This window comes from Meles meles, chromosome 2 (genome assembly GCF_922984935.1).
Source record: "Meles meles chromosome 2, mMelMel3.1 paternal haplotype, whole genome shotgun sequence".
Taxonomy (NCBI): Eukaryota; Metazoa; Chordata; class Mammalia; order Carnivora; family Mustelidae; genus Meles; species Meles meles.
The window spans coordinates 126,504,023-126,522,847 of record NC_060067.1 but is presented as its reverse complement, the minus strand read 5'-3'; the positions used below and the strand labels follow the sequence as shown (position 1 = coordinate 126,522,847).

Sequence of the window (18,825 nt, the reverse complement as noted above, 5' to 3'; positions counted from 1 at the left end):
TAAGGCAGAAAACGTTATTTCAAGACTTCTACGGAGATGCGAGTGAGATCCTTACGTTACGAGGTACTAAGAGCCTCCTACCTCAGGGTCGAGGCCACGCCCCCGAAGAAAAAGACCCGCTTCTCGATCCCAGAAGGCGTCAGGCGGCCAGTACGCGTGCGCGAGTTGCGTCACATCCGGCGCCAGGGCGGTCGGTTCCGGAAGGGACTGCACAGTTGGGGCAGCGGTTTCTGTGTTGCGATTTAGCGTTTCTTGTCTCTTGGAGCGGCGCGTTGTACGGCAGCATCATGGTCGAGGTAAAGTGGCACTTGGGCACTGAGAGGCCGTTCGTATCTGGAGTGTGTTTCTGTGGAGGCTGATGTGGGAGAACGAGGGTGTTTAGCGTTTGGGGAGAGTAGAGCCTGTGAAGGGAGGCTCTCTGGCCGAGGCCGGGTAGTCTCTTCTTAAGCTTTTCTGGGATAGAGAGAGGCCGGAGGGGAGCACTAGCTGGAAGTTACTCCCGGGCGAGAAGGCTGAGAGAATTTCTCAGTTCTTATTTGACCCTTGAACTCGGCAGTGCTTCTGGATGCGTTGAATTCACCGTCTGCAGAATAGCGCCAATGGTTGTGTGTCCTAAAAGACTGGCAGCTCTCTCTGGTGTTAACTTTGTGCCTTCCTTCAGCTCTTCCCCAGGACAACCTGCCATTTTGAAGTTTTGCATCAGCTGTTCTGTTAGCCAGCCTTGTCCATCTTATCTCAGAAATATTTCTTGATTCTTGTCCATATCCACTGTCTTCACTTTAATTCAGACCAACATCATCTTTTGTGTGGACAAGTGCATTAGCTCCCGTCTGGTGTTCTTGCTTCCATTTTTACACTCTCCCCCCTCTGCAGATTGATCTGCTTAAAAATGTAAGTTGATCATGGTTTGTTTGTTTTTTTCTGCTTAACATCCTTTTTTGGCCCGATGTTATTAGAGCAAAAGTGTAGACTATTGCAGAGATTAAAAAAAAAAAATCTTAATCTGTTGTGGACTTTGTCTACCTTTGGAACCTCATTTCAGCATCACAGTCCACCTTCCTATGGAGCATACACAGTTCTTTTGGAGCTCCTGCTTCATTGTTCTGTGTACATGGCATTTTCTCTCTTCCTGGATTGTTCTTGCCCCTACTGTGCACAAGGCTACCTGTCTTCTTAACTAATACCTCAGAGAGATCTTTTATAATTATCCTAAGTTCTTTCTCTGCCCCAGCCCCTTGCTTGTTTCCTTCATAGCACTTATTAAAATGTGTTGCCTATTTTTGTTTTCTCTTGAGCACTGGGACCATGGCTGCCTTTTCATCATTCTTTTGCTAGCTTCTAGCACAGTACCTGCCAGACACATAGTAGGAGCTCAATAAATATTTACTGAATAAATGACTAAGCTCAGGCATCCCTTATTGGTATACCTGGGGCTCTGGCCAATGAGGAGTTTCCTCTGCTTTTCTGAACTTGACTCCTATAGCTTGCTACAAATAGCTGTGGTGAGTGGTACAGAGCTTTTTACATATTTAAACATGTAAAGTGTATAAATAATTTGACTTTAATTTAGGTTATGATATGTGTAATTTGTAGCTAGGTATGTGATTCTGTTCTTTCTTTCCAGGAGGTACAGAAACATTCTGTACACACACTTGTGTTCAGGTCATTGAAGAGAACGCATGACATGTTTGTAGCTGATAATGGAAAACCTGTGCCTTTGGATGAAGAGAGGTAGGTATTGTTCCTTTTCAGTTGCTAGAATATTTAAACTTCTGATGTTGGGGGAAGAGAGCAGGGAGAGGGGGACTTTTAAAGATTAGTGAGTGGTACTAACATAGGATATCTATTCAGTAATGAATGGTGTTTGGGCATGACTTAAGCTGATTTAACTTTTTTTTGGCCTTGTCTTTCACAGTAAAAAACCCGTTAATTAATTGCATTTATAAATACCCAGTAATTAGGACAGTCCCTTTTAGGTGTTATATTTTATAATCAATCACTTTGTATGTGCTTTCAGCTTCCCGCTGCTCTCAGAGCCTTGCTGAGCTGAAATTGTACCTGGCCAGTACCTCTACTCCCATCTTTTCTCGTTAGTATGATGAAGATTTTTGAGTGGTGGCATATTTTTGGTTCTACATCTCCAGCTCCAGTCTAGGATTGCATTATGTGCAGTGTTCCTCCTTTGTCCTTTACCCTTCTTTTAAACTATATTGAATTCCTAAGACAAGCATTTATATTTAATTTATAAAGTGAGCTGCTCTTAAAATTAATATAGAAAGTGCATTTCTTTTAAAAACTGTTGGACTAATTAAGTACTTTCATTAGTTCTAATTAATCTTTTTAGATACATCCAGTAAAGGTTATGATAGAAGCTTTTACTATAGTTTTATATTTATACATTTGAAGGAAAGTATTTTGACTTTGAGGTTTTTACAAGGATATATTAGTTTCTATATATTTTTAAGTCAGACCCTTGATAATTTATCATGAAAGGTTTTATATTTATTGGTTAACAAACTAAAATGTTACTTAGACTTAATGGATGCTATGTGGTGGATTGTGAGCAAAAGTGTGGAAATGCACTTTGAGCTTTTTAAAATACTGTTTAACTTTAAAAACTTCATAGAATTTTTTTCTACATGATTAGGCAAACCTAGCTGTTTAAGTACTTGTGTTTCTTGGCTGAGTATATTTCCATAGGTTAATATATTTAAAGAACTCAGAGATACATTCTTATGTTCATAATTTTTAAATAGTCACAAACGGAAAATGGCAATCAAGCTGCGTAATGAGTATGGTCCTGTGTTACATATGCCTACTTCAAAAGAAAATTTTAAAGAGAAATGTCCTCAGAATGCATCGGATTCATATGGTCATAAACAGTATCCTGCCAATCAAGGTGAGTATGCGTTATCAAAAACATCAGGACTTTTATTTTAAAGATGGAAAAATGAAATGTTTTAGTGCCTGTCCCAAAAAGGACTGATTAGAGCCGTATCCTATTGAACAACTATATTGGTATTATAATGGAAGTCTTGATTTCCTCATTGGAGTAGTGAGTGAGATTATTGGTTTGTTGGATTTTTTCTTATAGGAAATAAAAAAGTGGTAGAATAATAATGACACAGATTCTTAGGATATAGAGAAGGTCACAGTGGAGACTAAAGGAAAAATTTCTAACCCATGGGAAGACCATCTGTCTATTTTGGCCATCATTCATAAAGGTGATATTAAGCACTGAAATTGCAGTAAATAAAGTAATCTAAGATTCCACAGAGAAGTCATTTGCTTGGAAGAAAAATCAGAGTTGGTTGTTACTTGATGGGATGATCTCTCCACAACCACTATAATTCTACAACTTTTTTTAACATCATATTAGCAAATAGTCAAGGAAATTTCCTATGTACATGTTCCTCAGAAGTCAAAACAAAAATCAGTATATCTTGGTTCTGAACTTTGGGTTTAGTTGGGAAAATTTGAGCATTTTAGTTGTTAATTTAATATGCATTAAAAGAGATGATGCTTGCATATATGATAAATTTGCCACTGATGATGATGATGATGATTCCTCTTCCTTTTTTAAGGACAAGAAGTTGAATATTTGGTGACAGGTACACATCCATATCCACCAGGACCTGGTAAGTGAGTTGTTACATACTGGAAATATCTTACAGACATTTCCATGAATGAACCAGTAATGTGATTCTAATTGCCTATAAAATACAAGATAAGCTCAGTAGCCACACATCCAGGCATAGCTTTTTAGATGATAATTAATACTCAGTTTCATATCATTTCATTCAACAAACATTTTTAAACATCTAGATTTTTTTTCAGGTGCTGTGCTAGGAATTCAAAGACAATAAGACTGCTCCAGGCTAAAAGACGCTTATATGGAGGTTTAAACAGACATGTTGTTATCACTAAACTTAAAAAAGTGATAGAAGTGTTAGTGTAGAAGCAGGTGTGATAGAAATATCCACTAGATGTTCGTGTGTGTAGGCAGCTGGCACATAAATGGAGTGGGTAGTATAATGGTGTGGAGGACAAAAAGTTTCTAGTTCTAGGTTCTAGTAATTTTAGAAGATGGAATTACCATATTGAAAGTACAAGCAAATTGTTGCTTCTTGTTTAGTAATTTACATTTATTCTTGAAAACATTCTGTTAGTATTTGGGAACTGCTTAATTTTTATATCTGAAGGTAATGTCTCAAGATAATAGAAATTTAACTTTACTGTCTTGGATATCTTAATACCAGGCTGCTTGTGATTAAATACAATTTGAGTTATCTGATTTTAAATTATATTTATTATTAAAAAAAAAGAGAAATAAAAGACACATAAAACATCAGAGAAATTTTTGTAATAATCATCATCTGGAGATAATCACATGTTTTCTTCCAATATTTTATTTTAAACCCCTGTAAATGAAATCAAAGATAGCTACTAAAAGGAATTGATTTTTTTTTTTTTTTTTTAAACAGGGGTTGCTTTGACAGCAGATACTAAGATCCAGAGAATGCCAAGTGAATCAGCTGCACAGTCCTTAGCTGTGGCATTACCTCCTTCTCAGACCAGGTATGAAGTATTACGCTTAGGATTATACAGATTTTGAAAGCATAATTCTTTGTTTACATTTTTTCTCATTTTAAGATTTCTTTATAATTATGTGTTATATGACATTTTCCTTTATCATTGCTCACAAAATTTAAAGAGCTGGTTCTGCACAACCCATGACTGAAGACAATTACTTAGAATATGACATTTCTTTTGCTTCAGGGTTGATGCGAATCGTAGTGCACCTGCTGGAGGTGAATACCGACATCCAGGGGCTTCTGACCGTTCACAGCCTGCAGGGATGACTCCAGTAAGTTTTTCTGTGTCAGATCACACTGCGGATTTCCAACTTTTGGAACTTGTCGCCTTATTTCCTTTTATCCCAAGAGTCTTAGGTTAAATGTTAAGTAAATGAAAAATTTCCTTGCTTCTCATTAGATAACAGCTGACTGAGCCAGTTAATATTTCATAGCCCTAAAATTTAAGTTGCTAGTGATTTTGTATATCGTTTAGAATTTAAAGCTCAAATTCTGTGTCTGTTGCACGTTGTATCTAATACTTAACTTTGATACAGTGTGATGTTACTCTTTGTTGTCCACTATTAAAAATACAAGGAATACTATTCTGAAACGTGTATTAGTGTGTGTTAGATAGGAAAATCTCTCTTTTTTTAAACTCTTAAGCTGGTTTACACAATTTGAGTTGAGTGCTGTTAGTAATGTAATATTCACAGGCTGTGCAGATAGTATCTTATAAATGAATATTTAGAAATATGGAAGTTTATCTATTTGTAAGTTAAATGGCAGCTAATGTTACTGGTGAAAGTAATTATAAAAAGAATAACTGAAAATATCTAGTTTATTTTATCAGGCTGTCACTTGAGTAACTGCAGGCTAAATGAATGAATTTGTGGTCTTTCCACCACATTTCTTCTTTTGCCTCCATTCATAGATCTCTGCCCAGGCTTTCTGTTTCCTAAGGAGGAGGTAATATAAGCTCCTTGATGGTAGGAACTTATGGACTTAAGTGTTTTTTGGGTGGATGGATGGATGTTAATAGTAGATGGTATATCAGCTAGCATACCTTTTAAAATATTAGTTAAACTTCTCCAAAGGCAAGGGAAACAAAGGCAAAAATGAGCTATTAGGACTTCATTAAGATAAAAAGCTTTTCTGGGGCGCCTGGGTGGCTCAGCGGGTTAAAGCCTCTGCCTTCGGCTCAGGTCATGATCCCAGGGTCCTGGGATCGAGCCCCGCATCGGGCTCTCTGCTTGGCGGGGAGCCTGCTTCCTCCTCTCTCTCTCTCTGCCTGCCTCTCTGCCTACTTGTAATCTCTATCTGTCAAATAAATAAATCTAAAAAAAAAAAAAGATAAAAAGCTTTTCTTTTTTTTAAAGATTTTGTTTATTTATTTGACAGAGATCACAAGTAGGCAGAGAGGCAGGTAGAGAGAGAGGAGGAGGCAGGCTCCCTGCTGCGCAGAGAGCCCGATACGGGGCTCGATCCCAGGACCCTGGGATCATGACTTGAGCCAAAGGTAGAGGCTTTAACCCACTGAGCCACCCAGGCGCCCCGATAAAAAGCTTTTGGACAGCAAAGGAAATAGTTGACAAAACCAAAAGACAATCTATAAAATGGGAGAAGATGTTTGCAAAAGTTTTATCAGATAAAGGGTTAGGATCCAAGATCTATAAAGAATATATCAAACTCAACACCCAAAAACCAGTCCAGTCAAAAAAATGGTCAGAAGACATCAGTGGACATTTCTTCAAAGAAGACATACAAATTGCCAATAAACACGTGAAAAAATGCTTAATGTCACTCGGCAGCAGGGAAATACAAATCAAAACCACAGTGAGATACCACGTCATGCCAGTTAGAATGGCTAAAATAAACCACTCAGGAAACAACAAATGTTGGAGAGCATGTGGAAAAAGAGGAGCTCTTTTACACTATTGGTGGGAATGTAGGCTGGTGCAGCCACTCTGGAAAACAGTATGGAGGTTCCTCAAAAGGTTGAAAATAGGGCTATCTATGACCCAGCATTTGCAATACTAGGTATTTGCTCCTAAGATACAATGTAGTGATCCAAAGGGGCACCTGCACCCCAGTGTTTATAGCAGCAATGTCCATAGTAGCCAAACTCTGGAAGAGCCCATATGTCCATCAACAGATGAATGGATAAAGAAGAGTGGTATATATACAGTGGAATATTACTCAGCCATCAAGAAAAATGAAATCTTGCCATTTGCAATGACATGGATGGAACTAGAGAGTATTACACTAAGAGAATTACACTTATTTCTCTTAGTGTAAGTTACCTAATTTTATTCGTGGAATTTAAGAAACAGAGAACAACATTGAGGAAGGGAGGGAAAAATAAAACAAGATGAAATCAGAGAGGCAAACATAGGAGACTCTTAACCATAGGAAACAAACTGAGGGTTGTTGGAGGAGAGGGGATGGGGGAATGGGGTTAATTGAGTGATGAGGCATTAAGGGGGACACGTGATGTAATCAGCACTGGGTATTATATACAATTGATGAATCACTGAACTCTGCCTCTGAAACTAATAATATACTGTATGTTAATTGAACTTAAATTAAAAAAAAAATACTACTTAAATTTTTTTTTGGAAAATAAATAGTTTCTCCTTTTGCTATAAAGTCCATAATGTGAAAGTACAACAATGAAAGGCAGTGACATTAATCCACTTACAATTACTCAAATAATAATAGAAGCTTACATGGAGCATTTAGAGTAGTTAACACTATTTTCACAGTAACTGTCTGAGGTAGGCACTGTTATTTCTATGTTACAAAGCAGGCACAGAGGTTATATAATTTTTACTTAAAGCCAGTCAACTAATTAGCAGAGCAGGATTTATGAACCCACACACAGTGATATGTGCTCTTAAGTCTAATGTTCTGCCTCTGAGATTTTTTAATTGATATTTAAAATTAACATATGGAAAATATAGTTCTGATTAGAAGTCTCAGTTATACCAACATTTTCTATTTATGCCATATTTTAATTGTCTTTTCCTCTTCAATTAAGAGAAAACAAAAACTCATAAATCCCCTTTCTGAATTTTTCTTCTTTGAATGAACATGAATATTAGGTACAGTGTCTTTAACGATAGTGTAATCTGTTCTATATCTAGGCCGTTATGGAGGCTGGCAATGCCAAGAACTCTGCACTGATGGCTAAAAAAGCCCCCACAATGCCGAAACCCCAGTGGCACCCACCGTGGAAACTCTACAGGGTGAGTGAATATGTATATTACTCCACTGCAGGAATGATTACTGCTTTCCCCTTACTAAGAGCTCAGGAATAGAATATGGAAGAAAAGGAGTGAATATGAGAACTGATAAAGTGATCTGAGATGGGATGTGGGAAGGGTTTTAGGCACAATCTTAAAAGACATCTTAGAAGGAAACTTCTTTAAGTAAAAGCCGCGTACATATTTCCTATAAAATAGAGTATAAAATGTTGACAAAACTATTAGAACGTGGAGAATAGATGAAATAAATTTTCTAAGCGTTTGAAGTATTTAATGTGAAGGCCAGGAGGAAGAACAACATATGATGATATTTCTTTGATTATTCTATTGATTATCTTTTCAGTTATAGTAAATTTAAATGATTCAAGGGTCACCTCGGTGACTCAGATGTTAAGCTCTGCCTTTGGCTCAGGTCAGAATCCCGTGGTCCTGGGATTGAGCCCCACACTGGGTTCCCTACTCAACTGGGAACCTGCTTTATCCCTCTTCCTCTGCCTGCTGCTCCCTCTGCTTGGGCTCTCTCTCTCTGGCAAATACCTAAAATCTTAAAAAAAAAAAAAAAAAAAAAAAGATTCAAAATGTACTAGATCGGAAATGAAACATATATAGTAATAAAACCATAGCTACACAAAATATATACATTGAATTTTAGTTCTCTAGTTACATACTAAAATAGATTTTCTTTTGGTGTACATACCAAGTAAATTTTAAGAGACGTATAAATTTGGGTAATCACTGCCACAGTTAGTGTATAGAAGTTCCAACGCAAAAAAACAGACCTGCGCTATTATTTTATAGTCATACTGTTCCGTACCCCTGGCATCTGTTCATCTGTTATCCATACTATAGTGGTGTTTTTTCAATTTTGTTATATAATGGAATTACGCAGTATGTACCTTTTGAGACTGACTTCCTTCTTTCCTTGAGCTTAATGCCTTTGAGAATCTGCCAAATTGTTGCATGTATTAATATAATCCTCTTTATTGCTGAGTGGTATTCCATTGTATAGCTATGTCATAGTTTGTGTGTATCTGTTTACTGATTGAAGGTAATTTAGTATTTATAATTCTAAAATCTAATTGTTAAATAATTGTATAATGTATTTGAAGATACAAGGAGGGGCTGTTCAAACTTGACTTATGTGTCATGAGTTGATATTGAATAAACTTTAAACTTATGTCTAATGAGTCTGCCCATTCTATGTTTTGTTTCATACAGGTAATTAGTGGGCATCTTGGCTGGGTTCGCTGTATTGCTGTAGAACCTGGAAATCAGTGGTTTGTAACTGGATCTGCTGACAGAACTATAAAGGTAATAGGAGGAAGAAAAAGAATTTATGACTGTATTTGCTACATAAATGTAATCTTTTATTGCTATTGGAGTTCCTCTGATTTCTTAGACCTGAGTATGGAATAAAATTTATTATCTTTGTCGGTTTGGTGTTTCAAATATGTTTGGAGAGTGGTATTTAAATAACAGGTTTTTTTTTTTTCCCAAACAGTACATACTCTCTATCTACCACTAATACCTTGATATTTAACTTTTTTCAATTCTGGTTATAGAATTTAAGCATGCTTATATATAAAAAGTGTGGGAAATACAGAAAAGTATTAAAGGACACAGACCCATACATAATCCAACACTGTCAGATAATTTGAACAAATTTCTTTTTACGTATTTATTTCTGTGCATATGTGTCATTACATTTCCTTCTGAGCTTTTTTATATGTGTATAAATATGTATCTTTAAAAAATCATGATGGGGCGTCTGGGTTGCTCAGTCAATTAAGCAACTAACTCTCGGTTTCAGTTTGGTCCTGATCTCAGGGTTGTGAGATCGGGCCCCATGTCAGGCTCTGCACTCAGCATAGAATCTGCTTGATACTCTCTCTCTTCCTTTTGCTCCACCCACCCTTCCCCTGTATGCACAAGCTCTCTCTCAAATATTAAAAAAAATACATAATAAAATCACAATCGATATGTAATTTTGTACTCTGCTTTTTTCCCACTTAATATATCAGAGGCATATTTTTGTATAAAAGTGAACTTTTTTAAAAATGGTTTCATGATATATCATTTAGATAATCTATACTCTTTCTATTGTTAGACATCAAAGTTTTTAGTGTCTTGATTTTCACTATCACAGGTACTGCTGTAATTTTTGTGTGTAAAGTTTTTTGCTGTATTTTAAGTTATTTTGTTATAATACATTCCCAAAAATGGAATTAGTGGATCAAACATTTTTGAAATTGATACCCAAAGTACAAATTACTTTCCAAAATGGGTTAATTGTTACTTGCAATGTATGAGAGGATCCTTTTCAACACCCTGTGTATCTTTAAAAATATCTACTAACATGTTAAGCGGAAGTGGTTATCTAATCTTTTAAAAACTGTCCATAAAAAATTTCTAGTGGGGTTGAACTTTTGATACCCAATAAGGCTGTTCTTAAGATTTTCAGCTTGTATATATATTTTTTATTGAGGTGTAATTGATGTACAATATTATGTTAGTTTTGGGTGTCCAACATAATGATTCTGTATTTGTGTATATTGTGAAATCACTGCAACAAATCAGTTAACATCTATCACCATACATAGTTACAGAACTTTTTTTCCTTATAGTGAGAACTTTTAAGATCTACTCTCTTAACAACTTTTAAATACGCAGTGCAGTATTATTAACTATAATTGCCAGGCTGAACATTATATCCCCATGACTTACCTATTTTATAACTGGAAGTTTCTACCCATTTCACCCACGCCCCACCCTCATCACTGGCAACCACTAATCTGTTCTCTGTATCTGTGAGCTTGTTTTTGTTTGTTTGTTTTTAGAGTTCATATATCAGTGAAATCACATAATATTTGTCTTTTAAAATGTTTTTTGTTTTTTTTTAAAGATTTTATTTATTAATTTTGACAGAGAGAGATCACAAGTAGGCAGAGAGGCAGGCAGAGAGAGTGAGAGGGAAGCAGGCTCCCTTCAGTGCAGAGAGCCCGATGTGGGACTTGATCCCAGCACCCTGAGATCATGACCTGAGCCGAAGGCAGCGGCTTAAACCACTGAGCCACCCAGGCGCCCAATATTTGTCTTTCTTGGTCTGACTTACTTCACATAGCATAACACACTTGAGGTTCATCCATATTGTAAATGGCAAGATTTCATTCTTTTTCATGCCTGAATGATCATCCATTGTGTGTGTGTGTATGTGTGTATGTGTACGTACACGTATACATACTTTTTTAAAATCCATCCATTGATGGCATTTAGGTTGTTTCTGTAGGGTTCTGTTGTCTTTTTTCTAAGTTGTTGCATCCTTGCTTAAGTTAATATGGTATTCATACTTTCATCATCTGTGATATCCTTTTATATGTTAAGATTTTGTCACTTATTGCAAATAATTTCCCAGTTTGAATGTGCTTTTTAGTTCTGTTTTCCCCTGCTTAACAAGAGAGGAGATTAGTGGGAGATTATTTTGCAAATTTTTGAAGTTTTGTATGTTTATACTTTCAGTTTCTGAAGATTTAATTTTAACATTAAGAATCTAAAAATTTGCTTTGAAATAATTAAGAAAAATTAAATATTCTTTCATTGCAGATTTGGGACTTGGCTAGTGGCAAATTAAAACTGTCATTAACTGGGCACATTAGTACAGTGCGTGGTGTGATAGTAAGCACACGGAGCCCTTACCTGTTCTCCTGTGGAGAAGACAAACAAGTCAAATGCTGGGATCTCGAATATAATAAGGTAAGTTTGGAGTTAAGGATCTAAAACATTAAGAACCACTGGTTTTCTTTATAGATATTTTAACTCTCCTGCTTTATTTTTAGGTTATAAGGCACTATCATGGACATCTGAGTGCAGTGTATGGTTTGGATTTGCACCCAACAATTGATGTGCTGGTGACCTGTAGTCGGGATTCCACTGCACGGGTAATTGGAATAGAGCTTTGTGTTTTTTTGTAAACATACTGCATCTTACACTGTACGTGTTTGGTCAGGGAGTCGTATATTATTTGTTGGAGTATTAAAGATAGTTGTCTTCACCAGCAATAGCCCTGTCCCTCAGTTTCTTGGCATGTATGTTCTTCTACCTTCATATTCAGTGCTGTGGCTTCATCATGTTTATTACTGGGAGTGCCCTGCCTCTGAAGTGGGACACTCACACGTTCTATTCCATCACTGCAACAGTTTCCATTAGCTGTTTCCTTCAGTAGTCTCATTATGCCCATTCTTAACACTTTCAGTACCCTGATCTTTTAGTTGTCTTTTTTTTCTTTTTTTTTCCTGTCAGCTGCCTCCTATCTACATTCCCCATCCAGCTTACAAATCATTATCTTTTCTTTGAAATGATTTTTCATTCCATTCAAGCACGGTTGTCTGGTAAATTCCCAGCCTTGAATTGGTCCAGTTACGTGCCTAAGATATGAATACCTGTTCTCTCTGATGATATGTCTCTTGTGTTTTTAACAGATTTGGGATGTGAGAACTAAAGCCAGTGTACATACGTTATCTGGACATACCAATGCAGTTGCTACAGTGAGATGTCAAGCTGCAGAACCACAGATTATTACTGGTATGATTGATATTCTATAAGTTTACAGTTTGATCAGAATGCATTATGATTATACATTATACTTTTCATATTCACTATGACTCTTGCTTTGTTACAGAGGTACATTGTATTTGATTGTTTTTATCTCATATTCTTTACATTTCATAGGATATATTTACCTATTATGGACTATGTCATACACAGTGTCATGGAATGTCTGACTAGAAAATGGTGCTGTGAGATACATTCAGACATTGTTTCATAGTATCAAAATTACTAGTCTAGGAAACTGAAACTAAAAGACAAAATACCCAGAGACCAATAACCTTTAGAGCTGGTTTGAGTCTTGTTTTGCTAATGGTAAGATTAATAAGAGACCTTTACTCTAAGAGTAGAAAATAATTTCTTCACTTGATGTATTTTGTTAATTAAAAATCATTTGTTGTTTTTTTCCTTCCCCTATCATTAGGGGAACTACTGGTGTGTGTTCTGGCTGTTCAGTTGACAGTGTTTTAAGCACTTACTGCATTTTTTTTAAGCATTAAATTTAAAACCAACCTAAAAGTTTGGAACTGTAAAGTAATGAGCCAGGAGTTGGTATGACTTTCATGTAGTATGTATGTGTCTATGGAAAACTGATTCATATATTATGTTTAATTTTTGCATAATTTTTCTTGGTCTATATTTTGTGGATGTGTGTTTTCATTATAGGAAGCCATGATACTACAATACGATTATGGGATTTGGTGGCTGGAAAAACAAGAGTCACATTAACAAATCACAAAAAATCAGTCAGGGCTGTGGTTTTACATCCAAGACAGTAAGTACATTTTCTTAATTAGCTTGTCTTTTTTCTTCCATTTTTAGAATAAGTATAGAAATATCAACATTAGTGCTACTTTGATAGCTGTTTAGCCATTGTCATTTCCAGGCCTGTGCCACTTACGAACATGTATTTCTTTCATTTTTCTTGTGTAGTATTTTGCTTCATGACCTATATATAATGAGGAAAATTTTCCACAAGATGAAAAATGAGAGTGTCAAATGAGACCATATAAATAAATCATGGCTAAAAGCCGCATGTCAAAGTAGAGGCTAATAGAAGATGGATTTAGTGTTTGACAGAAATGTTATTGGATACTGAGATATACATAGAATAGTTTAATTCTTAAGGAGGAAGTTAGTATACATAGAAAAAAAAGAGTAGGAACCCTGAACATTATAATCAGGGTGTCCATAGAGGTGGAGCATAAGATCTCAATCTGTTCCTTGTATCACATCACCCTGACACTTTTCTGGCCACATTGATTTTTTTTTTTTTTTTTTTTTTTTCTGTCCTCCCTCTCCCCCTTATCCATTATTTCCTTCCTCCCTTTCTCTGTCTTCCTTGCTCCCTTTCTTCCTCTGGTTCACTTCCTTTTTCCCTCTCTTTCTCTTGCCCTCTGTTTCTTCTGTTCATTTCCTTTCTTCGTGGAGTCCCCTCTCTCCCTCTCTTGCTCTGTCCAGAATAGTTTCATAACCCCTTGCCCTTAATATGAATCTAGGTTTGTACATTTGTTCGTTTAGCTCAGTGGAGAGCATTGGAGAAATGAGAAAGATTAATCTAGGACTTAAAATACATTAAAAATAATTTGAAGATCTGATTTAACTTGGAACACATGTCTTCTTATTTTACCTCTTGGTACAATAATAATATTTTGCTACAACTATATAGATCCATAACTACACATGTAGAGTATAACCATAAAAAGCTTTCTGAATTCACCATTTTACTTAACTTGGTTAACTTAGTCGTGAATTCTTTTTCATCTTATTTCAGTTATACATTTGCATCTGGCTCTCCCGATAATATAAAACAGTGGAAATTCCCTGATGGAAGTTTTATTCAAAATCTTTCCGGTCATAATGCTATTATTAACACATTGACAGTGAATTCTGATGGAGTGCTTGTTTCTGGAGGTAAAGTAAGACTTTAATAATAAATGTGTTTTCGTCTGTCATTTTTTCTTTTAGTAAATGAGTAAACATTTATAAAATTCCTAAGCCATCCCACCTAAGTATTATAGCAGAACTTGCTTGATTAATGTGTATTTGGATGTTCCTATGTGTGTTCATGCATGTTTGTAATACAGGCAGCATATTTCATAGTTTAAGTTTTCTTTGAGTTCCCATGTGATAAATCTAACCTATCCATGCTGAGAATTACCTAAATTTTGGTTACGTATTCCAGAACTAGATAGCATTTTGTGGTCTTTTTGAGCTCTATAATAAATTCTGGATTAGCCACAAATGAACATTGACAAACCAATATTAAGAGAAGCTGGATTGCCTGTGTCTTACAACTCTATTTAGTCTTTATGGTCATGGTGCCTGACTCATGGATGGTGCTTAAATGCTTATCAAGCTGAATTGTTCAAAGGATACCACGTTTAATTAGATTTTTTCTTTAAGCTGACAATGGCACTATGCATCTTTGGGACTGGAGAACTGGCTATAATTTCCAGAGAGTTCATGCAGCTGTGCAGCCTGGATCTTTGGACAGTGAATCAGGAATATTTGCTTGTGCTTTTGATCAGTCTGAAAGTCGGTTACTAACAGCTGAAGCTGATAAAACCATTAAAGTGTATAAAGAGGATGATACAGCGGTAAGTTTACTATTTCACATAGATTTTGAAGTAAAGTAAGTCAACCATACTAATTTTGCAAGTGCTTTCTCATTTTAAAGTTATTGAAATTATCAGAAGGGAAAATGATCTTCATAGTATTGAAGTATTTTTCATCTTGAATAATGTCTGCTCATAGATTTCTGTATTGGTTTTGTTGATGCCAGTAAATCCGTAGATTGTTTTAATTTTATCTTTACTACAACTACTGGGAAAAATCTATATCAAGAATAACCACAAACAAATAAATTGCTATGCAAATTAACTTTAAAATCATAAGCTCAGTATTACTAGAATACCTAAATAGTAATTTTATTAGACTTGAAAAATCATGAACTGAACCCATTCATTCTTTATTAGATTCAGAAGATGCAAAAGTTTGTCAGCTATTCTTAAAATTGTTAAAGAACTACTAAATATGTAATGCCAACCAATATAATATATAAACCAATACAATAATATAAGAATAGATGCCTTATTTTTGTTAGGAAGAGAGTTCTTAATATGAAGCAAATTAATAATACTTTGTTTTAACTTCTTTAATTTTCTGTTTCCAGACAGAAGAAACTCATCCAGTCAGCTGGAAGCCAGAAATTATCAAGAGAAAGAGATTTTAATATGGCATTATCTTCATGGTGGCTCCTTTTTTTTTCTTTAAAAAAAAAAAGCTTGGTGTTGATGAGAATATCCAGTCATTTTGTGCTCTGGCTAGGAATATAAAGCAGAAACTCACATGCTTAAATGATTCCTGTTTCATATTTTATAATAAACTGCCCCCCATGTTGTTATTTCCAAAATAAACAGAGATCCTAGGAAGTAAGATGCAGATATCAAGCCTATGTAGGTTTGTTGAACATGACTATTCTAAAAGTAGAATTGTCAGTTTTATTAAAAGACCTTTTTAAAAAAAACTTAAATTGCTTACCATAATAAGGACTTGTTTCAAGGGGAGCAGTTGCATGGGGGGGGGGGGCTTTTTTTTTTTTTTTAATCCTTTAAGAACTAGTATCTGTGATTAATAATTGGGGATTAAAGGATTAGAAGTCTTACTTATGTATGTTTATTCCGCAAACAGTTTTTCGAGTGCATGTTCTACAAAGTTCTGCACTGGATGCTGTTCAGGAGATAGCCAAGTAAGATGTATGTCCTCCATCACCCTAGTTAGCTTATTACAGAAGTGCTATAATAGAGATAGAGGCAAAAAGCTGGAGTAGTGCAGGAAAAGACCATCACTTTTTCCCAGAGAGCATTGTTTAAGACTTCATAGAGTCCAGGTATTTGAGCTGAGTCTTGAGAGGGCAGAAAGGGAAACTGGTATCCTAGTATGAAACCACACCTGTGAAACGGGGTGTGTTCTAGGAGCAAAGAATTGTTTGCTGCTGTTGAGTAATGAGTACAGCTGGTTGGTGGTGGAGAAAGCTCGTTTGAAGTTTGGATTTTATTCTACAAGCAGTAGGATACCAATATAGGTATCAAAACCTGGACGAATTAATGAGATACCAGTGGAGGTATTGGAAGCTGTGGCAAGCAAGGGCTGTGGTCTTTTTGAAGATTTTCTGGAAAAGTGTTATTTAAGTTGCTGATACCTATTCCTTATGGTAAATAGGAGTTTTCAAAACCCTGCCCTTAGGATCCTGATTCCCCGTCAGTCAAACTGTGTCCACCTTCACTTTCTGTAGTTAGAAAACACAGTTACAAGAACAATTGATACAGATTTTTATTCAAATTTAAAAATGCACCATAATTTTGAACAAGCATTTCTAAATTATACATACCCCATCTTGCATGCTATAGGTGGGAGTATAACTTTGTAATCTATAGGAGGGTTGTTTTTCAGAATATATTGAAAATGCTCAAAGCATTTGGCTAATTCTTCATTAAAGATATTAGGAAACTGCCCAATATGCATAATCTGACAAGTGTACACAAGCAAGTTTACTGCACCTTTGTTCTTTAATTATTAAAACTAGCTCAGATGTCCTATCAGTAAGGGATGGTTTAATAGATTATGGTACCTTCATGCAATTTATTTCTATCCATTAAAAGTGAGGAATGTCTCTGGACTTATAATAAGGTGTCCAAACTTTACTCTTAGGTAAAAGTTGTGGAAGCATTTTTTTGTAGATTAACTTGTTAATGCTTTAAAAAATAATGGGATAGTAATACCACATTGTTAACAGTGGCTTTGTGAGGGAGTAAAATTGTGGGAGAACTTTCATGATTGGCTTTATATATTTCTATAATGTTTTAATTTTCTATAAGCATGTATTTTGTAAGCTTAAATAAAGAAATCCACTACACTTGCATCCCTGAAAAATTCTCATATGCCTTCTAACAGGAGAAAAATAGAGCTGAATAGGGTCCCATCCCTAAAGGCCAAAAAGAAATTTACTGCTAGTACAAGGAGGTGAAAAAGATAGCTTTTACTATCCTGCTTAGCAAAGCTTCAGCTGTTGTTTATTATGCACTAGTATCAGATTCTGAATAGCATTTAAGAAATCCATTTCCCTGCTTCATGCTATCTTGTATTATGGTGTTCTCAGATTCTCTTGCAAAAATTACATCTGCCATGTGTTCATGAACCCTGTGGAATTTTAGGCAGAATTTCATGCATGTGCACTTTTTTTTTTTTTTTTTTTGGGCCCACTTGATAGAACCCCAACTCAGGATAGGCCCAAGTCTCTTACTGTGCCTGTCTTATGTGTACCTAAGCTGTAGAATGTTACCAGAGGAAACCAGCTGTGCTAACTGTACTCATTGTTTGTTTATGACCACATACCTCAATGGGCCATTAACAGTGACCACACAGACATTTGTATAATTTGTGTCTTCTGCCTCCTGTTGCAAAGGATGAACTCTACCCACCTAAAAACAATTGCAAATGTGTAGTATCATTAGACTTAACATTCCCTTCTAAGTATACACTTAACTCTATTCCCTTTTATAGCCAAACTCCCTGAATTTTCTCAACTTCCTATGTTCCTCACTTCCCATTCTCTAAACCAGTCCAAAAATAGTCAAATGTGTTTAAACATTGTTCTTAAACATTGGAAGAAATTTAGTATGAAGTTGATAGGAAATAATGAAATAGAAAAGATACAGAGTAAGCCTGAATGGTGATTTTTTTTTTGGTACAAAAAGTAGAAATTAGATAAACCAATCAAGAAACAAATACAAGAATCATAAATACCAGAACAAAATCAAAAGGGGAAGAGATAATTGTGTCCAATTCCATGCCATATTTTAAAAGCAAAATAAAGTGGTTAATTTTAAAGAAAAATATATGGCAAATTCCAGAAGATATAGAAAACCTAAGTAGGTTAAGTGTCATGGATGAAATAGTTCATAGAGGAATTAACCCCTACCACTCACACACATCACTAAGTACATTAAACTTCAAAGTGGAATTCTAATTTCAATGCACTATAAGTTTTTATAGGATCTAGATAAAGCTTTTATGTGTTTTAAAATGTGAGTATATAAAAAATATCCAAGTCCAATGATGCACAAATGAAATGATTTTATCTTGCATGTGAATATTGATTGGAAAATCCTTACTAAAAGCAAAGAATCAAGTATCACTCATCTAAGTGAAGTTTGAAAGTGCAAGGAAGTTTCATCATTAGCAAGTAATATAATTCACCATATCATGGTGAATATAGAAAAACATTTTATGATGATACAGATGATGATAAGATGATAAGATGATAAGATGATACATCTTTATGATTATACAGAGTATAATTTGAAATCCATACTTCATTA

The 18,825-nt window shown here is 35.4% G+C and overlaps 1 protein-coding gene across 2 annotated transcripts; it reads left to right on the top strand.

Annotated features, from left to right (window-relative positions):
* The first annotated feature begins 175 nt into the window (after positions 1-175).
* PLRG1 (pleiotropic regulator 1) lies at positions 176-17,656 on the top strand. 2 transcript variants are annotated; one of them, XM_045998268.1, is made up of 15 exons: positions 176-296; positions 1,625-1,731; positions 2,757-2,899; positions 3,585-3,638; positions 4,485-4,578; positions 4,780-4,867; positions 7,721-7,822; positions 9,059-9,151; positions 11,441-11,590; positions 11,674-11,775; positions 12,316-12,418; positions 13,109-13,217; positions 14,217-14,356; positions 14,849-15,042; positions 15,618-17,652. In XM_045998268.1, exons 1-15 carry the CDS (start codon positions 288-290, stop codon positions 15,675-15,677), a joined length of 1,548 nt encoding a protein of 515 aa, XP_045854224.1. In that variant the 5' UTR covers positions 176-287; the 3' UTR covers positions 15,678-17,652. The 2 variants fall into 2 exon arrangements, with proteins under 2 accessions (XP_045854224.1, XP_045854225.1); XM_045998269.1 differs by lacking the exon at positions 176-296 and adding an exon at positions 2,018-2,089 and having other exon boundaries at positions 15,618-17,656.
* The last annotated feature ends 1,169 nt before the right edge of the window (positions 17,657-18,825 follow it).